This window comes from Camelus bactrianus, chromosome 6 (assembly GCF_048773025.1).
Source record: "Camelus bactrianus isolate YW-2024 breed Bactrian camel chromosome 6, ASM4877302v1, whole genome shotgun sequence".
Lineage (NCBI taxonomy): Eukaryota > Metazoa > Chordata > Mammalia > Artiodactyla > Camelidae > Camelus > Camelus bactrianus.
This window is the reverse complement of record NC_133544.1, coordinates 82,925,271-82,950,107: the sequence shown is the minus strand read 5'-3', so window position 1 is coordinate 82,950,107 and position 24,837 is coordinate 82,925,271. Positions and strand designations below refer to the sequence as shown.

Sequence of the window (24,837 nt, the reverse complement as noted above, 5' to 3'; positions counted from 1 at the left end):
TTCACTTTGACAAAAGCCCTACGTTAGTACCTATTTTTGCTAAGTGTAAAAACCTGAAGAAGACTGGCACTTTTGTGAATAAAGGTGAAAAGCAAAAATAGCACATTCAGCCTTGATTTTGCAGTGAGCCTTTATAAAGGCAGCCTGCGCCCCGGCAGAGAGAGGCGCCCCGCCAAGCTCCTCCCCCGTGAACTATGCTCGCGTCCCAGCATCACGCTGCCGTGGTTTGGGACTGTGTCTGTGAGCATCTGTGGTTTCACTCAAATTCATTTTGTGTATCCTTTAGCAAGATAAGCCCTAGAGTAATTGCTTCTTTTCCTTACACTGTTTCAGCTAATGACAGGTTTCATAGGGACGCTCTCCGTTCCAATAGCGGGGGATACCTGCAGCTGTAGTTCTCATAACATGTTTCTTCAGTACAGTTTAAAATACACTGTTTTGCTCTTGTCACTCTAGTCTCATCACCAGACTCACGCTGCATGGAAGCTACACATTGCCTCTCGGCAGCAGAGGGCCTAGAGAAGTTTGGAGATGACAAGGTTCTCTTAGTAACGATTCACAATGCGCATTAATATATTAAGGGCTCGGAAACCCACTGTGATAAAGAAATCTGTTTAACCTTTCATTCACATACCTGGTTATTAAAATGATTTGGCTGTAAGGCTCCTCTCACACAGGGTATCTGTTAACTTTCATGGGGACATACGTGTGTTAGTTTCTGGTGTACAGCATAGTGATTCACTTATAGATATATATATTCTCTTTCATTATAGGTTATTACAAGATATTGGATATGGTTCCCTGTGCTATACAGTTGGTCCTTGTTGTTTATATCTTTTGTACATTGTAGTTTGTGTCTGCTAATCCCAAACTCCTAATTTATCCCTACCCTCCCACCCCTTTGTCTTTTGAGTGAATTGTATGGTAGGAAATTTTGCAAGACAAGCCCAGGACAGAAGGTAGCAATGTTAGGGGAAAAAACAAGTTGCAAAATGCAAAGAATAAAAACCCGCATTCAGTGAACACAGATAAATAATGCATGCCATGGACTCCTCGCTCAAAGAGCAAAGGAAATGGTTTCTATGGTTATGCACATGCCAGCTTGATGAAAATGCTACTTTGTGGAGGCCTTTCACACAGTGTTCAGAACCTGGGTGACTGCTCTAAAAAGCGTGGGTCTGTTTACCTCACTGGCACAGTTGTGGCATACACCATGCACCTCAGTGTTACGAGATCTTACATTCAGTTTTGGCTCTTTGCAAGAGTCCCCGGAGGCAGAGGAGAGTAGAATTTGTATTTTGCTGAGGCTTGGGTTTGAAGGATATAAATGTGGGGCTGATGTGTGGGAGAGAATGTCTTTGCTAAACAAAACCCACTAGCCACAGCTCAGTGCAGGTTAGCTGGTCTCCATTCATTATAGTAAGCATTTTGTGGGGGAGCTTATGTGCTAGAGGGTAATTGATGAATTCTGAAGTGTTAAAGCCCTCTGGCTGTTTCCAGATGTATGCATGTAAAAAGGGGTTTTTTTTTGCCATTGGTTCTAAACAGAAAAACTGGACTCAGTTTCTTACTGTTCTTCTATAATCTGTAGCATAATCCAAACACCTCTAGTTTGATCTGTTCCAATGTTGTACTTAGACTAGTATGAATTAGCAGAAAATAACTGGCAGAATAACAAGGACAGGTCATTTCCTCCACATTCAGAAAGGAATTTTCAATCAGAGAACCGTGGAGAAGTTGGTGGTTTAGTGCTGTGAAGGATAAGAAAGTCAGCTGGGTGAGTCTGTCTACCCGGGCTCTGCTCGGGCCTGATACTTTTCCATGGAAAAGGCCTGTATTCATGATAATATGTTTACTGCAAAGTACATAATGGGGGTGACTTGGCTTAACATTGGTAAGATTTTAAAAGCCATTCAGCTTTATTTGTTCTCAAGTTTAATATGATTTATTAAGTGATGGGGCAGCTATCAAATGAAATCTGATCATATATTAATAGGCACAGACAGGTCAAGACAAAGGGGGTGACAGAGTAGCAACATTCTCTGCTGATTAGAAAGTATCTGGGATATTAGGGCCATTCCCAAATTATTTCTAGGCTTCATCATTTGTAAGAAATGTGGAAGAGATGGAAGGCATCCAGAGGTAGATGACAGAATTCTGTAAGGTCTAGAAGGCATGTTATTCAATAAACAGCTGCAGGTAACTTGGGGCAGTATGATTCTTTTCTGTAATGTCTGAAAGGCTATCACACAGAAAAGGAAATAGAATTATTTTCTAGTAGTTTCAATGGATGGAAGAATCAGTGAATAAGTAGAAGTACCAGGGAAGCAGATGTTGACTTGATATAAATACAATCTTTCTAATAGTAAGTGCGTCTTAAACATGGAAGCTGGCACTTAGGAGTTAGTGAGGTCCCATTACTGGCCATTACTAAGTGGTGGCCAGTTGCCCACGGGCCAGCAGCACTGTAGGCTGCATCCTCTATGTGTGCAGGGAAAGGGGACATGTTGGGATCTGTTTCTGCAATTTTGAGATTTTAGAATCCCCTTTCCCACTGTGACCTGCTCTTTACTTTAAAATGTGCTAGACATATAATTCTTCATCTTTCCTTTAAGCACTGATTTTTGCATAGATTTTTTAACTTTACAGAGTTAGTGGTTCTTTCATTTGTAGAAATGGAGCAGAATTCTTTACCTTGCCTGACTGGTGCTGTAAAGATGAAATTAATTACTCTGTCTGGAAGAGCTCTGTGCACTGTAGAGTTCTTTCTACTTGTAAGCAGGTATACATTACGGTGAGACTAACTCCCCAAACTCCATGCCTGCTTTGTTTCCTGAGCACCAGCCCGTCTCCAGCGGTTGACTAGATACTTATTTCCATGTTCCTGTCACTATATCTAACTCCAACGTGGCAATAGGAAAATGGCCTTCCTGCCCGATTTACCGATTTTCTCAGTGGAACCATGCTTTCCAGCCACTTGGCTGAAACACTGATTCACCCCAGGATCCTCCGTCACTCTTGCCCCAAGTTGAGTTGTCAAGTTTCAGTGACTCCTTTTCTTTCATCACCCAGATCCATCTTTCACTCCCCACTCCAAGGCCACTCCCTTGGCTAGTCCTTGGTGATGTGTGAAGTAACTGTAACTGATCTGTGTCTACAGCCTTGAACTATTCAATCTCCGTTTTGCACATTTCCTGTAAGAATGCCATGGCACTTTTAATATGCTATATATTTTCAAAATCATCAACTTTCAACCCAAACATTTCCTGTAACCTCAATTTTACACCACTTTACTACACAAATTTCCAGTTAAATACAGTCTGGTCCGTAGAGTGGAGCAGTCACTGACTCCCAGCCTTCGGGGTCTTGTGCCTTTCCATGGTCAAATCCTTTCTCCCTGATTATGTTCAAGTAATGAATCTTATTCCAAAGAAAATGATTGTCATTCCTGTCCAGCCTGTGAATTCCCATCTGTTTTTCAAGGCCACTCTTTCGGCTTTCCCTGATTTCTTGAGTTCAGAGTAGCTGTTCACTGCTCTAAGTCCTTACCACTGTAACCTGTGCCCAGCGCTCACCCTCCACCGCCAGGTAGCATTTGTATCACCCTATTCTGTATCTGACTGTTTTCTTAGAAGTTAACACAGATTATTAATTTTTAATGTGCTTTCCCCATCTTTTAATCTAGATTAGAAACTCCTTGAGAAAAGGAACAGTACTGCTTCCCAGGCTCAGAAAGCACCGAAAACCTTAAGGGATTTGTGCCTGTGTGGTGTGAAGACACTGTGCACAGGAAACCTCAGGGACAGAGGGCAAAGCCTTAACAAAGTGGACTGTTGCTGAGGGCAACGAGTCAGACTGAATCCTTAGCTTCATTGAGGGAGAATGAGTGATTTCTTAGGGAAGGAGGAACAGAAAAAAGTAGCTGTCATAGAATATGTGGGATCTGGAGTTTAACAGCAGAAAGAGGCTCCTTCAAAATAAACCAACCCTCAGGCAGCATGAATGTTATGCTCATGAAGAGCTTTCTATAGGATGGGAACTGTTTTAATTGTTTTATATGTGATGACTCATTTAATTTTTTGAAAATAATCCCTGAAGTCCTAGGATTATTCCCATAGGAGAGGACAGGAATCTGTATACTCCAGTCTCTCTTAATCACCTACTATTCTGATACTCTAACTGCCAGTGGTATTCCCCGTGTAGTTTCAATATTTTATTTACATTTATTTTTATATCCATCTTCTGACGTTTGTAAAAGCTTCCAACCCTCTGCAGTAATTCACTGCTTCACTAATATAAGGGTAAGTGGTGAGAGGCATGACTGTTACCTCTAAGTGAGGGTTGGAAAGAGCTATGTATGGGGTATTTTCTTTAATCTTGAAAAAAATAGACTTTTTTCTTTCTTTTTTGTATTCTTCATGAAGTGCAAAAAATAAAAAAGCATTTCAGACCTTACTGTGATTTGTAAGAAAAAAACAGGACCACTAAATAAAAAATCAGGATAAATACTGTCTGTGTGCTTAGCAAGCCATTCCTTTTCTATTCCCAATAAAAACTCTCTCATTCTTCTAGTTCCTCATGTTTGTCATATATCTGAAGATGTTTTACAATCTATTTTTACTGAATGATGGAAACATGCTAATGTTTCTTTACAAGTTCACAGGAAGAGTTGACTTTTTTGGTTACAGATACTATTTTCGTAGCGATTTCCCATCATCACTCTTTTTCCTTCCAAAACCTGTATCATATTTTTGGAAAATTCATGCAGACAATTCATTTTGCCAACTTAGATATAATCATAACCTGCCTTTAACAACTGAGGGTTATTTTTTGAAAATTATGTGACAGTTATTTTAGAAATCATTTTCTAAGTCAAATGGAGTCCTCTTTTAGGCATCAGATCAGAACATGCTACTCCCTCCCTTTTGCCAATAAACTAAAGTTCAGATTCCTGGTGTTTAAGCCTCAGCATTTGGGCTCCAATTCCATGTTCCTCTTTTATTCCCTTAAATTCTCACCAGTTACGATATCCTTCTACACTAGACTGGTTGGTGTTTTCGGGCTGACCTATACCTTCTCACATTTCTTTTCTCTAAAGTCTGTGATGATTTTCCCTCTAGCTTTTCCCAATTCATTCTTTAAATCCCCGAACGTCCTTCTGCAGGAAGTTTTCCCCAAGACATTCCCGGAGAATTTCTCCCCGTCTGCACTCCCCAGCACACTTTGTCTCCAGCTCTTTTATTTCACAAATTGTAGATGTTTCTGTTCATAAGCCAAGGGCAGGACCTCTTCTCTCCAGCCACCTCCTTACTGCTCGTTGGATTTTCTGCATCCAGTAAGCTTTCAAATAGTGCTTTTTGAAATGGAATACTCTAAACTAGGTACATTACTTTGTTCTTCCCATGAGCAGCTGACTTCTACATACTGTGAAAACTATACTTACAGTGATGAAAGAAAACATGCTAAGAAGCACTTTGTTAACAAAGTTGCCCCTTGAATAACAGACACCAGGAAGGAGTAGGACCTCAGTCAGTGTAAGAGCCTCAGAGGCATAACGTCACATGTCCTGTTATTTGTCTGGAATCCTGAGCATCAGAAATGGTGTTATCTAGGAGTTTTCAAAGCTCTACTTGAATAGATACTCTTAGTCCAAATTCTCCCCTTTATTCCAAGAAGTGCAGATTTCTAGACGGCCCTGATCTCCATGAGTTTCTTATTTTTCAAGAAACCTCTGTTTCCCTGAATGATAACAAAAATTTGCCACGTACACTTCAGAGTGCCACGTATAGGTCACGGAACACGCATTCTGGGGCATTTGTTAGGCTGGGGAAAATAACACCGGCAGCATTTTTTTCCCCCTGAGTTTTTCAAACTTCATCAGAAAATAACTTGAAGTTTGGTCAATCAAGATTTAGAAAGTTCCTGAGGTCTTAGGATTCATGCTCCAGTCAAGAGTACGTGCTATTAGGTAAGGTCTTCTGTTTCTCTTTGAAAGAAACCCCCATTCCAGGGAATCTGATGGCAGTCTGGAGTTTTCCTGAGATACGGGTCTGAGACTCGAAAGTTCAACTAGGACACCTTGAAAGTTTTTTTTTCCCCCTTGAGGGGGTAATTAGGTTTTTTAATTTACTTTTTTTAAATTTTATTTTAGATGGAGGTCCTGTGTTTCTCCATCAGCCTCCATAGCAGCTTGCACATACTGATTTTCACTGGCTTTCTGCTTCACGTGAAAGCTGTTGCCTTTCGACTTTTATTTTCAAATACTGTTGATTTGACTGTGCGTTGGCAGATAATGCCTCCAAGCCCACCCTGCTAACTGCAGCAGATCATTGTAACTGTGATTACTTGTGCCGTGTTCTGTCCTTTTGACTTCTGATTGAAACTGCATGTGACTGGTATGACAAAATAATCCAACCCAATTAAAATTTTAGTATTTAAGAAAGTTAATATTTTCCCTAGGACTTGTGTAGAGGTTGAAGGAGTTCATACTATTTTCAATAATTAGAAAATAATCTAAATAACTGAAATATGGTATTGCAATTTAGAAAGAACTAATCTCTCTGAAGAAATATTACTCATTTGGGCTTGCTACATTTTCCCACACCTTGTTAACATTTAGTGAAATAATGGGACATAGAAGCAAGGAAGCTGATTTTAGAGTTGGGAATTTTTTCTCAGCTCGGCCAATTACAGGCAGCTCTGAGGTCTTAGACCAACAACTTACGCACTCTTAGCCTCCATTTTTTCATCTATAAAATGTGAATGATCACTCTTGATCTACCTAACACCCAGAATAGGATGTTTATAAGGATTATAAGTGAGATGATGGACGTGTATAAAATATGATTGAAAGAAGGCACATTATTTCCGTCTGTAGTCTGAAAACACCACAGCATTGTCTTCCTTCAGTTCTCACTTTCTCAATTCCAGCTTATTTGCTTAAATTGAGCTAACAAGGAATTAAGGATCATGTCTTTGGCAGCTTTTGGGAATCAGCCTGGGTAGCATCTGCTTCTGGATATGAATACCTTTCCAATGAAGTATTTAAATGACTACAGTTACAGGATTCTCTTTGCTGAGCTCCAAGCAGACCTTGAATTGCTAGCTCTTGGGGGTACAATTCTCTTATGTAGTATTCCCCTTTCTCCTGAATTCCTTTGCCGTCAGCATCAGAATTAGCACCTTGTGGGATAGTCAAGGCAAGTCTCAGAAATCAGACAAAATAAAAGGGAGTCTCATCTTTGGCAAACTAATGACAGGGACACTGAAAGGAGTTATCAGGTGTCCCGTGACAGATGGGCGGATGACGGGGTTAAAAGGGTCTCAGAGCAGAAACAGCTGTTGTAGCATAGAGACCCCAGAAAAAAAGTTGGTATCACATAAGCTGGGGAATAGGGAGGCCAAAGACCTGACCTGAGGCTCTGAGGGTCAGGAGGACCAGGGTCAGTCTCCAGTCCTGGAGAAGAAGATAATAACATGGATCCGTTTACTGGATCTTGGACACCAGCCAGAAGTTTTTCCTAAAGAACCAGACAAGCGTCTGGTGCCTGAGGTGGAACTGAAATACCATCACAGAGGGCCTGGACAGAAAGATGGGGCAGTTGAGCTGTCAGGACGTAGATCAGGGGGATTTGCTGGGGGATCAGGACTGCCCCCGGTGTCTGGGCAGAAGTCGGCTTGCAGGTGGTGGCCCGCTGTCCTCACCAAGAACAATTAGGGAAGTGCTAGGGTTGGGGACAGGAGCCAGGTCTGTCAGTACCTTGACGGACGCTATTTTCACAGAACACATTTTTCTTCCTCTCTTAGAGTCATGTATTGACCTAATAAAATCTAAGAAGGACTGAATTCCAATTCTAAAAGTCTTACTTTATTGACTCTTCATGGTGTGCCTCAGAGTTTAGTTTTCTACTAACATTTCCCTATTTGTAGCCATTCGTGCTTCTACAACTCCAAAAGTGAACCATTTTTTATTCATATTTTTGAAAGTATTTTTTAAAAGAACAGGTTTTGTATTTTTCCCAATTTTTATTGTTTCCATTTTTTTAACCTCAAAATGATTCTGCAAAAATGTCATACTTCCAGCCAATACACTTGCTGCATCTTGAGAAATTCCACCGTGGTCATCTCACTGCCCAAATTCACTCTCCACTTTCTACCAGGTGTCACAAAATTTTTACCTCACAGCATTCGTTTTACAGTTTTTGACACTGAAGCAGCAGAAGATGGTCTCTTATTGAATGCTGAAACTGCTAAACTAAAGTCATAAGGTAACAGTTCTGTGTCCAATTGTTATTCAATAGAACTTGTTTTAATGAATAGCATTTTAATGTCTGTTTCTATCCAGTGAAATTATTCTGTGCTGTGAAAATGGCTTGTGGTGGCTCCCAGTTCTCTGCTACACTGTTGATACATCCTTGATGATAGATGCTTCCCCCAGTGAAGTGTTGAGACACTGGACACGGTTCAAATTTAGAAAATACCTTCATTTTTTACTCTTCAGTAAATGCAAATATAAATGTGAAATGTATGGATATAAGTCTATATGGAATTATATGAAAATAAAGAACTTCCTAGGTTACCTTTTGAGATCTACCTAGATGTAGCCCACACCATAATAACTTCTGCTCAACCTTTGGCTATGAAAACCTGATGCACACCACACGATGCCTTTGTGTTTTTGGCAGAAAACTAAATTATTGTCCTTACTAAGACAGAAGAGAAAATTGATCTTTCTGAAACCATTTCAACAAGCATAGAAAACAAAAAAAGAAATTGTATTAACCCTAGATTCCCCTGAAGCATTTGTTTAACTGGGATTTGGGGGTACATGTCTTTCTTTGAAAACACGTATTACTACATAGGTTTCATACACATTTGCTAGAGGTCAACAAAGGGAGCAGCTGTAAGGGCAGAGTAATGTGGATGTAACAAGAACAGAGAATGGGCTAAATCTGACAAGCTCCCGGATCGTGTATATACAACTGTGTCCTGTGTCTGCGGACGGTGCAGCCCTACAGAGGGGGCCCTGGGGCACCTCTCTCTGAGGGTGCACAGGCAACTCTGAGTACACAGCCAGGGCCACTAGAACCTTACCTTGATGGTAGCCAGGACCACCTCCATTATAGTACACTGTCTCGGCGTCAGACCCTTGGCATCCTCTCGAATCATGTGCTCCTAGAACACAGGTTAACAATTGCGAATAAAATAACCAGTTTATTTATTTAACAACTATTTTCAAACACAGTCTGTAGAATTGCCATATGCCAACATTTCCCACTTGAGGTATCTTTTTCATATGAACACAGTTTAGAGGATGATTTTGTCAGATATTTAACAAAAATCCATTTTGCCAAAAGAACAAATGCAAAATGTTTACTCAAAAAGCAGTGCTTTGATTCATAGGTGGCTCTGTTTTTCACACACCAAGTTAATGTTAGGAAAAAAAGAGAGAAACCTGGAAAATGTGTCTCAAAGCTTTTCCACCGTAATTCCTGCCTTCTGTTCTGTCACATCAAGGAAGGCCAACCAGGAAAGGGATTTAGGAGGTCAATTTTAGCCTCTTTCAATTCCCACTGATAAAGTCTACTTTAAGTACAGTGCTCCCATTTTATTCTCTTTCTAGGATCCCCTTACTGCTTAGTCACTACTGCTAGGAGACCTCCTTAAGAATTCACTGAATATGGCTCTGTAGATTTTTAGTATTTCAAAATTACTTGTCAGTATTTTGGAACTGATTTTTATATGAACAATGCACTTTCCTCATTGTTCACTATGAACTCTCTCAACCCATCATTTAAAGCTCTTGTAGGGGACTGATGGATGGAAGTTGAAGATAATAATAAAGGAAATAAAAATTTGTCTAAGAGAAAAAATTTTAAATTCTGAACCCCCAAATTGATAGTCTCCCCAGAAATGCCACTATTCTAATTAGCATCATTGAACAAGTACTTATGCAGTGTTTATTATGTGCCAATGCTGTTCCAGGTGATTGAAATATATTGTTTAATAAGAGAAAGACTTCTGTCCTCCTGGAGCTTAAATTCTAATTTATATAAGTGCCTCTGTATGAATTAGAAGAAAAGCCAGTGCAGGTGGACATAACTCTGAGAATGCATGGTTTCATGAATATATCATTGCCTTTGGTCAGTTGTAAACATTGTCTGTTTCTACGGGGCACAGCGCCACATTCACACATACGGTTTAGCAAGTGGAGCTTGGGCCCTATTTCAGCCGTCACTCGCTCTCTAGCAGGACACTTATATGCGGTATACGAGTTGCGCAGTTACCTCCAGGGGCTCATCCTTCTAGCCCTTTTCTTATTTCATCATTTAATAGATGCCATGACTTTCTAAAGATAATCTCTACCTATGTCTTCTTCACTTCTGCAGACTTTCCGTGCCTATCTTGGCAATTCTCACCTGCTAGGCACTCAGTATGTTTTCAGTAATTGAACTGTACTTCTTCAGCGTATCTTGCAGGACTCAGTATGCTTGAATGGAATCATACGCCTTTGAATATTTTTAAAACATGGTGTGATGCTTCATGGATTTATGATACACACTTCTGCATCAGACTGCATCTTTCTCTGATAGAGGGATTGCAACATAAACATGAGTCCATTTAAAATTTTTAAGTAGAAATATTAAATACCCACTGAGACTCAAAGAGTAATGGAAGATTTTTGCCAAGTTATGGAGAGAAATACTTTAGAGCAAGTAAATACAAATATTTCATATTAACTAAATCTCTCTGACTTCATCAATTGTGACCAGCTTTGTGATGTGGTCACATTATTTTTTAATAGATGCTAATAAATAATGTATGTTGGTGCTATAGAAAAATACAATTCTTGGAAGAAATGATTTTCTGGGATTTAACAATAGCTCGTTCAAATAAGGGAATCTCTGAAAGAGGCTGTCAGTGCATTACTGCTAGCTTGCAGTAAACTCAGTCTCAGATGTATTTTAATTAATTGGTTTTGATATTGTATCATCTATGTATAAAGATGTATTCATTTTTTAGAAAATTATGATAAATAAATCTGCTATCATAAAAGAACAAAATCTGTTCCAAAAAAATAATTATAAGTTGGGGATACTTAATATATATTACGAAGTTTCAGATGATGAAGTAATATAGAATACATCAAATTGCTGAATAAATACTTGTTTTTTAAAGAATTTTTTTGCCTTTTTTATTTTTTTGTATATATGTATTTTTATTGAAGTATAGTCAGTTTACAATGTTCAATTTTTGGTGTACAGCACAATGCTTCTGTCATACATGAACTACATATATTCATTTTCATATTCTTTTTCACCATAAGTTACTACAAGATGTTGAATGTAGTTCTCTGTGCTATACAGCATGAACTTGTTTATCTATTTTATAAACAGTAGTATCTGCAAATCTCGAATTCCCAATTGAGTCCTTTCCACCCTGATAACCATAAATTTGTTTTCTGTGTATGTCAGCCAGTTTCTGTTTTGTAAATAACTTTTTCTTTTTTAGATTCGACATATAAGTGATATATCATATGGTATTTTTCTTTCTGGCTTATTACTTCACTTACAATGACATTCTCCAGGTCCATCCATGTTGTTGCAAATGGCATTATTTTATTAATTTTTATGGCTAAGTAGTATTCCATTGCATAAATATACCACCTCTTCTTTATCCAGTCATCTGTTGATGGACATTTAGGCTGGACATACTTGGTTGTTGTAAATACTGCTGCTATGAACATTGGGGTGCAGGTGTCTTTTTGAATTAATGTTCCCTCTGATACATGCCCAGGAGTGGGACTGCTGGATCATATAGTAAGTCTATTTTTAGTCTTTTGAGGAATCTCCATACCATTTTCCACAATGGCTGCACCAAACTTCATTCCCACCAACAGTGTAGGAGGGTTCCCTTTTCTCCACAGCCTCTCCAGCATTTGTCGTTTGTGGACTTTCGAATGATGGCCATTCTGACTGGTGGGAGGTGATATGTCTTTGTAGTTTTGATTTGCTTTTCTCTGATAATTAGCAATATTAAGCATTTTTTCATGTGCCTATTGGCCATTTATATGTTTTCACTGGAGAATTGCTTGTTTAGTTCTTCTGCCCATTTTTGGATTAGATTTTTTAAGTTATATCAGTTGTTTATATATTCTGGAAATGAAGCCCTTGTCAGTCTCATCTTTTGCAAATACTTTTTCCCATTCCATAGGTTGTCTCTTTGTTTTGCATATGGTTTCCTTTACTGTGCAAAAGGTTGTAAGTTTAATTAGGTCCCAGCTGTTTATTTTTGCTCTTATTTCTATTGCCTGTGTAGACTGCCCTAGGAGAACATTGATGAGATTTACGTCAGATAACATTTTGCCTGTTTTCTTCTAAGAGGCTTATAGTGTCTTGTCTTATGTTTAGGTCTTTAAGCAATTTTGAGTTAATTTTTGTGTAAGATGTGAGGGAGTATTCTAACTCCACTCACTAACATGCAGCTGTCCAGTTTTCCCAACACCATTTGCTAAAGAGATTGTCTTTTCTCCATTGTATATTCTTGCCTCATTCGTCAAAGATTAATTGACCAAAAGTTTGTGGGTTTATTTCTGGGCTTTCTGTTCTGTTGCATTGATCCATATGTCTGTATTTGTACCAGTACCACACTGTTTTGATTACTGTAGCTGTGTAGTATTTTCTGAAGTCTGAGAGGGTTATTCCTCCAGCTTCATTCTTTTTCTTTAGTAGTGCTTTGGCAATTCTGGGTCTTTTGTGATTCCATATACATTTTAGGATTATTTGTTCTAGTTCTGTGAAAATATCCTGGGCAATTTGACAGGGATCACATTAAATTTGTAGATTCCTTTGGGTAATATGGCCATTTTAACAATACTAATTCTTGCAATCCAAGATCATGGGATGTCTTTCCATTTCTTTAAGTCACCATTGATTTCCTTAGTCAGTGTTTTATAGTTCTCCGCATATGTCTTTCACTTCGTTGGTCAGATTTATTCCAAAATATTTTATTTTTTTTGATGCAACTTTAAAAGAGCGTTCTTTACTTTCCTTTTATGATATTTCATTGTTAGTGTAAAGAAATGCTACTGATTTCTGTATGTTAATTTTGTATCCTGCTATCTTGCTGAATTCTTTGATTATTTCTAGTAGTTTTTGTGTGGACCTTTTAGGGTTTTCTATATATAGTATCATGTCATCTGCATATAGTGACACTTTTACCTCTTCTTTTCCAATTTGGATCCCTTTTATTTCTCTCTCTTGCCTGATTGCTGTGGCTAGGACTTCCAAGACTATGTTGAATAGGAGTGGTGATAGTGGGCAGTCTTGTCTTGTTCCAGGTTTTAGTGGGAACCTTTTGAGTTTTTCACCACTGAGTATTATGCTGGCTGTAGGTTTGTCATAAATAGCTTTTATTATGTTGAGATATGTTCCTTCTATACCCAGTTAAGAGTTTTGTTTTTGTTTTTGTTTTTTCATGAATGGGGGTTGAATTTTATGTAATGCTTTTTTCTGCATCTATTGAGATGATCATATGATTTTTATCCTTTCTCTTGTTGATGTGGTGTATCAAAATTGATTGATTTTCATACGTTGAACCATCCTTTTGGCCCTGGGATGAAGGGAATATGATCATGGTGTATGATCGTTTTTTAATGTGTTGGTGGATTCTATTTGCTAATGTTTTGTTGAGGATTTTTGCATCTATGTTGATCAATAATATTGGCCTATAGCTTTCTTTTTTGGTAGTGTCTTTGTTTGCCTTTGGTATTAGAGTGATGGTGGCTTCATAGAATAAGTTTGGGAGTATTCCCTCCTCATCAATCTTTTGGAAGAGTTTGAGAAGGATCAGTATGAGCTCTTCTTTGTATGTTTGATAGAATTCCCCAGTGAAGCCATCTGGTCCTGGACTTTTATTTGCAAGGAGGCTTTTTATTGCTGATTCTATTTCACTTCTAGTGATTGATTTGTTGAAATGATCTATTTCTTCTTGATTCAGTTTTGGTGGACTGTATGTTTCTAGAAACTGGTCCATTTCTTCTAAATTGTCAAATGCCATATAGTTGTTGATAGTATTCTCTTACGCTTTTTTGTATTTCGGTGGTGTGTGTTGTAATCTCATTTTCACTTCTTACTTTATCTGTGTGCTCTCTCTTCTTGATGAGCCTGGCTTGAAGTTTATCAATTTTGTTCACTCTTTCAAAAAACCAGCTTGATTTGATTGATTTTTTCCATTATCTTTTAAATGTCTATTTTATTTATTTCCTCCCTGATCTTTATTATTTCTTTCCTTCTGATGACTTAAGGTATGTTTGTTCTTCTTTTTCTAATTCTTTTAGGTGGTAGGTTAGGTTGTTTATTTGAGCCCATTCTTTTTTGAGGAAGGCCTGTATTGCTGTGAACTTCCATCTTAGGACAGCTTTTGCTGCATCCCATAGATTTTGTGTGTTTGTGTTTTCATTGTTCAACTTTTTCCTTCATTTCATCATTGACTCATTGGTTTTTTAGTAGCATGTTGTTTAGCCTCCATGCTGTCCTTTTTTTCTCATTTGTTTTTCTGTGGTTGATTTCTAGTTTCATGCCATTGTGGTCAGAGAAGATGCCTGGAATAATTTCTGTCCTCTTAAATTTGTTGAGGCTTCTTTTGTGCCTGAGTATGTGGTCTCCTAGAAAATGTTCCATGAGCACTTGAAAATAAGGTATATTCTGTTTTTTGAGTATTTATAGTGTCCTAAATTATCAAGCAAGTCCAACTGTTCTGTTGTGTCATTTAGTATCTCCACTGCCTTATTGATTCTCTCTCTGGAAGACCTGCCCAATGATGTTGGTGGAGTGTTATAATCTCCTACTGTGATTGTATTCTCATCAATTTCTCCCTTTATGTCTATTAGTATTTGTTTTATATATTTGGTGCTCCTGTATTGGGTGCATGTATGTTAATGAGTGTAATATCTTCATCTTGTATTACTCCTTTGATCATTATATAGTGTCCTTCTTTATCTCTCATTATGGCCTTTGTTCTAAAGTCTATTTTGTCTGGTATGAGTTTTAATACTTCCGTTTGCTTGTCATTTCCATTTACATGGAATATCTTTTTCCATCCTCTCACTTTCAGCCTGTGTATGTCCTTCACTCTAAAGTGGGTCACTTGTAGGCAGCATATTACAGGCTTTTGTTTTATTATCCAATCTGCTACTCTATGTCTTTTGATTGGAGCATTTAGCCCATTGATATTTATAGTATTTATTGATAGATGGGTGTTTATTGCCATTTTGAACTTTGTTTTCCAGTTGATTTGGTATTTCTTTTTGTTACCTTCTTTTCCTTTTTGTTTTTCTTTTTGTGGTTTGACAATTTTTTTTTTGTATTAGCTAGGTTTCTTTTTGGTTTTTGTGACTCTATTGTATGCTTTTGATTTGTGGCTACCCTGCTTTTCAGATATGTTAACCACTTACTATAACTGTTTGGTTTAGACTGATAGTCATGTAGGCTCAAACGCATCCTGAAAAGAACAAAGGAAAAAGAAAAAGAAGGAGAAAAAAAAAGAGAGGAAAAAAAATCTCTATTTTTTTTGCTCCCCTCTCCCACCTTTTATGATTTTGATATTCTTTATTTTTATTTATTTTTTACATCTTCATGCTTATTCTCTTGCAATTCACTGCAGTTACTGTATTTCCAATTATGGTTTGCTCATTTCTATAGCTTCCTGTTTCTTTTCTATTTAGAGTAGACCTTTCAGTATTTCTTTTTAGTATACATTTAGTATTGCTGATTCTTTTAGTTTTTGCTTGTCTGTGAAATTCTTGATCTCTCCTTCTACTCTAAAGGATAGTCTGGCCAGATAGAGTATCCTAGGTTGCATGTTTTTCTCATTCAAGACTTGGAATGTATCTTGCCACTCCCTTCTGGCCAGCAGTGTTTGTGTAGAGAAATCAGCTGAAAGCCTTATGGGGGTTCCCTTGTGACTAACTCTCTTGTTTTTCTCTCACTGCCTTTAGAATCCTTTCTTCAACTTTGGCCATCTTAATTATAATATGTCTTCGTGTAGGTCTATTTCGGTTCTTCTTACTTCGGACTCTCTGTGCCTCCTTTACTTGGATGTCTGTTTCCTTCTTTAGGTTTGGAAAGTTTTCAGTCGTGGTTTCTTCCAAATACCTTTTCAATCCCCTTTTTCTTCTTCTGGGACCCCTACTGTGTATAGGTTAGCATGCTTTATATTATCCCATAGGTCCCTTATATTGCATTCACTGGTTTTTATTTGCTTTTCTATCTGCTGTTCTGATTGGGTGACTTCTATTATCCTGTCTTCTAAGTCACTTATTTGTTCCTCTGCATTATCTAGTCTGCTTTTGACTGCCTGTAGTTCAGCTCTTCTCTCAGCAATTGAGTTTTCTGTTTTTAATCAGCTCTTCTTTATAGTTTCGATTTCCTTTTTGAAATATTTTGTCTCTATTGATGTTCTCTTGTAGCTACTTTACTGCATTGATCATTCCCTTTTTTGAAGTCATGATCTAGTAGACTATTGAAGTCTGTTTCATTGATTGTTCTTTCAGGGGATTTCTCTTGTTCTTTTAATTGGGAGTGGTTCTCCTTCTTCATTTTACTTACATTTCTCTGGCTGTATGGATTTCTCCTAGTCCTGTTTCTGAGCTGTGGCGTGTAGTAGGCAGGGTTGGAGTGCTTCAGTTGGGAAGAATAGGCAGGAGATGTCCTGCAGGCTTACAGAGTACTCTGTTGACACTGCCTTAGCTGCAGGAATGTTGGCTACCTGCTCTAGTGTCCCCAGGTTCTGAGCCCGAGGAACCACCAGTGAAGATCCACCAATGTCAGGTGCTAGAACCCACCATAGCAAGCGTGCAGTCACAAACCTGAATCTGGTGTACCACAGGGTCAGCACAGACCCCAGCCCTGCCTCCACCTATGGTCCAGGGCAGCTTGTTGTAAATACCTGTACTCGCTCCCACTGAGTCAGAATTCTGCTCATTGCCTGTTCATCCCAGAGGTGCGGGTCCGCGAAGAGTTCAGAGAGAGCAAATTTACCTTCTCTGCCTGGGGCTGTAACAAATTTCAGTCCTGCCTGTGAAGCTGCAGGGCTGCTTGGTATGGATTCAGCTTTCAGCCCTGCCTCTGTGCAGCAATGATGGCTGTGACCAGGCCCCACCTCTCTTCTTGGAGAACACACCAACAATGGAGCCCACAGAGACAGCATCTATAGCAGTGGCTGTGTTGCATGCATTCCTCCCCACCCCAACAATGGTGCTTTTTATGGGGGTCCCAGGATGTTCTGTTCCACACACACCCCCAACCAGAGCGCACACCACACTCCAGTCCCCTGAGCCTGCCTCTGTGCAGTGGGCTACTGCCCTCTGCCTGGCTCCTCGCTGGTATCCAGCAATCAGTCACAGCTTCTTCCTGCTGGCTTGTGTCTTAGGGCTGAGGATCGCAGGGACCCTCTGGGCCAGTTTCCCTTAGTTCTGTCTTCAAGGTGGCTGCCACTTTCTCCTCTGAGCCTTGGAAGCTCCGCTTCTGTCCCCGCTGACCTCCTGGCTGGAAAGGGGGTGTCCCAGAGTGGGAGTGTCTTTCTTCCTTTATTGCTCCCTCCCTGCAGAACCAGTCCCATTATCGATTTTGTATTTCAAAGTGAAAAACACTCTGCCAGAGTTTGGTAGGTGTTCTGTGTGACTGAGTGGGTTTATAGATGTAATTCTTGTTGTATTAGTGGGAGAAGGTGAGCTGTGAGTCTCTATTCCATGATCTTGGCACCACCCCTCATGAATACTTGTTTAATGAGTTAATTCTAAGTTATATGCAGATAAGCAATCAGTTTCCCTCATAGTTCTATTTTCCTTGGTCCTGTGTTCTTTTAAGTAAGTTAGGTTTTGTTTTGTTTTTTTTTTTTTTTTTTTTGCTAATATTTCTATTCAGAATTTCTGAATTTATCCATCAGTACAATTATTTCAAATGGCAGTTTTCCTGTGGATGAAATCTGCTTTCAAACTAGTACATGATAAAGGTAAAGACCCATGGTTTAACATGAAAAGAAAACAAAACAAAACAAAAAAAAATGGAAGTGACACTCTAGTAAAATATGGGTAAACAGCTTTATAAAATTTTCAGTTCTGTATTTCAGTTAGACTTTATTTTTTTACAGAAAAACAGAGAGGGCCTATTGCTCTATAATTCAAATAATAACTAAAGTGATTCAAAACTAAGTTTTTTCTCATCACCTATGGATAACAAGATCCTATTGTTAGTCCTTCTGATTATTTCAGTGTTGATAACTCTTTTGGGACATTTTATTCATAATTTGCATTTAGTTTACCATAATCAAAAGAGAATTCACTCAGTTGAAGAAATTTTGAGACTGCAAAAGGACCTAAAGTTTTCTGTGGACTCTGATTTTTCCCACATAGCATGCATATGCCCACTAGGGAAACCTGTCTCTACCCCTACTCATTGTGTGAGCTGGGTGTGACACAATGTGAATAGGGTTGACTGCACCCCTAATTCAGGTATGGGTATGTGAGTTAAGCCAAATGTTTTATGTCCTTCCCTAGGCCACAGAGGTTGGCCTGAGAATGCTAATAACTCTTAGTAGAGCTAGCCATGTGGCAGTGGTCTTTGTGCTAGAACTCCTTGCATCAAGGTGGGTGTTCTTTTTGATAGGATTTCAAGTTCAAAACTGTTAGATATAAGCAGGGAATCATCTTACAAACAGGAAGGGAAGTTAGTTTTGACAGTAAGTCAAACAAAGAACAGAGTTGAGAGATAGTGAGTAACTGGGTTCTGTAACATTGTCTGAGTTCTTAATCAAGCAGTGATGGAAACCAGCGTTATCCTGGGACTATAAAATTTCATGGAGCAATAAATTCCTTCCTTGCTTTTTTAGTCTGGCTTTCCATCACCTGAAACTGAAACAGTTATATCTGATATAACATTCAACTCAGGAAACTGAAGCTAGGGGAGATAGAGTATGTTTCCTGATGTCACACAGATGCCAGACACATGGCCAAGGCTATTTCTTTTGTAATAAGACACTGCTATTTCACCTTCAGGGTTTTGTATGAAAAACTTCAACACTGTATAAATCCATTTCTCAAAGTAGGGACTAGAAATCCCCGGGAGGTAAGAAGAAGGATTAGGAAAGCTACAGAGATCAAAGATCCAAAACAATAGTTTAACAGTAATATCTACCTTCTCCTCTCCCTCTGAACAATCAGTATCATTGAACATGTGTAAGAAGCAATTTTATGTGATGGTTATATCTTCTAAATGGACTACTGACTTTTAATTTTTTTCTGATGAACGGGATAGTGTAGGTGATATAATAAGGTACTGAAATTGCAGGGCACCTGTTTTCCCTTAGTAAGTAATTATGCAGTTAGATGGATTATCCTTCCCCTGTGTTGTACACACGCACGTCAATTCCAGTGATACCTAACTCTGAGCTGGGGGAGGAGGCAAGATAGCCCCCTCTATAAGTGGGGGGTGGCAGACTCTTTTCTGTCACCATGCAAAGATAATGCATGTATTACCTCACTTGTCCTCAATAATCTTATGAACCAAGTGCTAACAGTATCTGAATTTTAGAAATGCCAAATTCAAACATTAGAAAGGTTAAAGACTTTGACAAGTCACATAGTTGGAAGCAGTTGAGGTAGAATTTGAACCAAGGGGGGCTGTATCTGGAACTCATCTCCAGGCTACACTGTATTCTAATAGGAACAAGAACAACATTTATTTCAACTATGGGCATCTTGTTGGCCTGTATGTGTGGTTTATTGACAAATGAATGGAAAAAAATGTATATACCTACAATAGAATATTATTCAGCCTTTAAAAAGAAGGAAATCTTTTCATATGCTACAACATGGATGGACCTGGAGGACATGACACTGAGTGAGGAAAGCCAGTCACAGAACTCCAGTATGTTTTTTAACCAGTCAAGTTCCTATTCTAGAGGGAAAGAAAATGAGGTTCCCTGCACAACTGCAAAGTCTTGTGGACCTCAAGCAATAATAAAGCAGAGGGTTACTGAGTCAGCAAATCCTTATTACAATGGGGTTGATTATGTTCACAAGCTCAGTGTCTGCTGTGATGAATTCTGTTTTCCCACGTTAGGTTTTGTGCCTTTAAGACTTCTCTAGATTGTTACTGGATTTCTGTGAAGCATTCTGTTTTGCCTTTATTCACATAAAGTCAATTTAGTATATAAAAGAAAATATGTTCTCTAATTTACTCCAAAAGCAGTAATGCTGAATGTTACAACACAAACTCAAAAATTCCCAATTGCCCTACCAATTGGAAAATATGAGAAATATGGGGGGAAAAGAAAGCAGTAATATTCAGCCCCTAAATTTTGATTTGACTCATCCTTAAAGCAGACTGTGAGATCACAGACACATATCTTCTGAGTCCCGCCATATTAGAAACCATTACTCATAGGAGAATGGTTTCTTGCTGAGCTATAGTTAGCTCATTACTGTTCACAGACAACTACTGATTTCTTTATTCTTATTACCTTCAGTTTTGATAATTGTCCAAGATCTTTAGCTGCGATGAAAATCATCTGGGGTCCCTAGAGACACACACATAGAAAAGGAGAGAGAAGACTCAGTCATAAGATCTTCAGTAGCAGCAAAGTAGAAATGTGGTCAATAGACAGCGTGCTCCATTTTCCTTGTTATTTCTGTGACTTTTATGCCACGTGCCCATAACTGGTTGATTTTATAAATTGGGTCAAAGGTATCTAGTACTACTGGCAATATAACTGTCCTCACAGGCACCCCACTTCTGGAAGTTCTAGTCTCAGTTACTGAACGGCTCACTGCTATTGTCGCCAGTTTAACGTAGCATAGGGATTATATCAGTGAGCTTTGGCTTGTATTTATTTATTCGTAGCAGAGGCAACTCCTTCACTCCAATCTCTAACCCCCAATACAAAATCTATGCAAAATTTCAAGATACAGAGCTGAAGAAGGTGGAGCTGGTCCTCCTGAAATGCTGTCCAATCTATCAGAGACCTGCCCACTTAACTCTTCCCTCAGCCTGAGGTTTTCCCTGGAACCCAAAGGCCCTGAGGAGAGCTACAAAAACATCAGAATAAAGGAGTATCCTGGAATATGTTCACAGTAAGGGAAACCAGCTATTCTGCAGTAGTATTCTCCAGTTTTCCAGTGGAGCGTGCGTGTTCACTGGGAAACCCATACTCGGAGAACTCAACGCTTGAGAGCACTGAGGTGACGGTAAACTCCCCTAGGGAAGACCTTATATCAAAAAATATAATGTCATGCATAGCATTTCTGCTCTAACATGACGTGTACTCTTGAACCTCATCTTCTATAAAACTGTGCCATAGAAAGAGGGGGGTTTATGGGGAAAATAGTGGTGGGCAGCACAGTGTCCATGCAGTTTTGTTACCGAAGAACTATCAGAAACAGTACGTGCTTCTTTGGGAGATGGCGTGGACAGCTCACAGGGAGCTCAGTGGGATGGCGGCTGGCTTGAGGGATACTGAAAAACGCAAAAAACCCCAACCAACCAACAGTGAAACAATGGAGTGCTACTGTGGGCTGAGACAGCGCGGCCACAAGTGGAGTTCTGAGCACAGCGGGAGGGTGGCCTGCCACATATGAGCCACGCAGGGTGCATCTTTCAGGATAAAAGGCTTATGTGCAAGTATGCCTTCCCCCTCTTTTTTATCTTTTTAAAAAATGAGGATGAAAGGGTTCCTGCTTGTGTAGTAGCCAAACTGAGTGGTCTTTCCCTTTCTGCTGAAGCTTACAGCTCTTCTGTTACATTCTCAATCCTCTCACCTAGGAAAACTTGTAAAGCAACCCAACCTCCAGACTGCATGAACATCACCAATTAAGTGATAGCTAACGGTATTATAGAAAGGCCTTACGTATTGTAGCAGAAGAAGGTGTGTGTGTGTTTCTGTATGTGATTTGCTTACCCACAGGCGTAGGCTATAAGATTATACCACACGCTCATGGCGTGAGGCAAAACTCAAAGTAATTTATATTTTCTTGTTAAAGTCACTGTCTGGCAGTAAATCAACAAAAACATGTATCTGCTTCTTGGAACACTTCGCAAGAAAATATTTTCTGTATGATTTCACTGGATAGATAGAAACTGAGTGTGCATGATAATGCCACTTTGTATTTCAGGTTTAGTTTCTGTTTACTCATCATGTATATCACCCTGTGTTCCTCAGTCACAGAAAAAAGTGATCCCGTAGCAGGCACTTGTTACGGTTACTTCTTGCCTCGCTTGGCTCAGGATTGGTGAACTACGACTGCTGGACAGTGTATCCACTTGACCACTGTCTAACTTTGCTGGCAATTGTGTTTTCTGTTTTTTTCCTATTTTACTGTGTATGATACAATCATGTTTTTCAAATTCACTAAAAGATGTCTCCTATGTTAACCTCTAAGTGGGAAGGCAACAGATAAAAGCAAAAGGGAAAGGTGAAAACAATTCTAGATAGCTGTGTTGGATTTATCTTCTTTAACTGGAAAATTGCAGAAAGAAACACAGCAGGAATATTCAATCCTAAATCCATTTTCCTGGGGGTTTATAGTAAAAATAAATGAAAAAATTATATGTCTAGACCAGATAACCCTAAAGGCAAACTTTAATACATTTTTTTTCAAGAGGTGAAGTTTGAAATGTCAAGTAAGTGTGAAGTTTGACTACTGTTGTGGCAATTTAAAATGGATTTGTTTAAGGAAATGGCACTGGAATGATCACTGCTAAGACACTGTATGAACTCTTTTTTCCAAAATGAATTTAATTACAATTTCGTCTGGATCAAAACCATGCACTTAAGCAGAAAACAATTAGATGGGATACTGAAGGTATTACAAACGTTCGTTTAAATACTTACTGTTTGATCCGTCAGAGGAGGGAGAACAATTTGTTTTTCTACTTTGTTAAGAACTAGCTTCCATAGCTCTTTCAACACTCGCTTCAGGACTGTTTTCTCACAGATTTTTGCTGAGAGACTTAATCTGGAACACAGTAAGATGCATACTCACTCATAAGTCTCTTCTCAAGCTATTATCTTATTTCATTGATCAGAAATTCACATTTTTCAATACTGAGATTCAAATACCTGAATAGGCCTTTATAAATTTCAGATGCTCAATTTCATTTGCTAAAGACATATCTAATATCAAAAATTGATTTAATCATATTATACATTAGATAATTCACTCTTTGGTAGAAAATAAATTCAAAGTTATGTGTTTTCTTAAATTGCTTTCTAAACTGACATCAAGGCCCCCAAAATACATGGTTTTGACCTACATTCCTGACTTGTATTTACTCCAGGCTAAACCCCAAAGAAACACATTTTCATAATGACCTGGCACTGGACCAATGTAACAACATGGCAAACATGCATATAATTTCACTCAAGAGCCAAAATTTACCAATCTTATTTATAACACCACGTAAGTTTAAGGTGCACAAGATAATAATCTGATACATGTACCTATTATGAAATGATCACTATGGTAAGTTCAGTTTAAATCCATCACCTCACAGTAAACATTTTTTGTCTGGTGATGATAAGAACTTTCAAGATCTACTTAGAGCAGTTTTCAGATATACAATATAGTATTGTTACCTAGAGTTACTACATATACTGTATATATGCTGTGCATTACAGCCTCAGAACTTATTTATCTTGTAACTGGAAGTTTGTACATTTTGATCCCCTTCACCTGTTTCCAGCAACCACAAATTTGTTCTTTCTCTGAGTCGTTTTTTTAGGTTCCCAATTTACCAATTTTAATAGGCTTAAGGGATTTCTTACAAATTCTTCTCATGGTGAGATAATGGTGGTAACATCATCAAACATTTCTGTAACACTTTGGTTTAGAAATCTCTTCTGCAGATATTTCTCATTTATTAGTATGTCCATTTTAGAAATCAAAAATCAGCTCAGAGAGGTGGGGGAACTTGTCTAAGGAATGAAGCTAGTGAGTAAGGACTGAGATCCAGTGTCTCATCCCGTGCCCCCATGCTGCCCTTGGTAACGCGCTTGTGTGTGAAGACCCAGCAGGACACACAGGCACAGTGCTGCATACAGACCTGCGGGATGTAGCCTATGACACTGAACTCTTTTGCGCCTCCTTTAATAAGAGTTAATCCCAGAGGGCCCAAAGTGGGTCATATTATTGCAGGCTAGCCTCATGGAGTCATACTAAACTTCTGCTAAGTACTCTTACTTCTGGACTAAAATTATAAATTAGGTCCTGGTTCTAATAGAGAAAGGATTGACTTTTAAATATTCACATACGTATCATTGATGTTAACATTTAAGTAAGTAATACTTAAAAGGCATGTGATGTGTGAGGGGCAGAGAGAGAGATCCTACCGCGTTTCCAAACAGAAGTATTCCTCCTAACTTTGCTGTACATACGTACCTAATATCTAAAGTGACCTCCTCTGGATGAAGAGGAGAGGTGGGGGCCCCTGAAGCATAGCTGGGGAATCTGTAGCCCCGCGATTTTGGAAACCATTGTTCCAACGTGGTATTCCTAGCTTGCTGGTAGATACTATATGGACATAGGGTAGGAACGAGGTGACTGGTCATGACAGCAGAACCTTTCCTTGGAGAAATTCCTAGGATGATCTGAGATACAACAAATCTGCCAATTTTGCAGCAGATGTGTAATTTCCATTTGCAAAAGGTCTGGGTTTAAAAATTGATCTTGATTTTATGGCCAGCTCACATCCTTCGCATGCTAAATAACCCTGTTTAAACTGGAACGGAACCAATAGGAATAAAATCGTTGACCTGTTTGCAGCTCAGCATGGGATTTCTGCT

At 38.8% G+C, this 24,837-nt stretch overlaps 1 protein-coding gene and 1 long non-coding RNA gene across 4 annotated transcripts in view; one reads left to right on the top strand and one right to left on the bottom strand.

Annotated features, from left to right (window-relative positions):
* UNC13C (unc-13 homolog C) overlaps positions 1-24,837 on the bottom strand; it is a 639,986-nt gene that overhangs the window by 43,073 nt on the left and 572,076 nt on the right. For both annotated transcript variants that reach the window (XM_074366154.1, XM_045506261.2), the window contains 3 exons: positions 22,888-23,011; positions 20,521-20,577; positions 9,094-9,174 (listed from right to left, as the gene is read on the bottom strand). In XM_074366154.1, the coding sequence (XP_074222255.1) occupies positions 9,094-9,174; positions 20,521-20,577; positions 22,888-23,011 (262 nt within the window). The remainder of the gene's footprint in view (positions 1-9,093; positions 9,175-20,520; positions 20,578-22,887; positions 23,012-24,837) is intronic.
* Positions 1-24,837, top strand: part of LOC123612629 (uncharacterized) — a 321,171-nt gene that overhangs the window by 258,467 nt on the left and 37,867 nt on the right. The gene's annotated exons all lie outside the window — the stretch shown is intronic.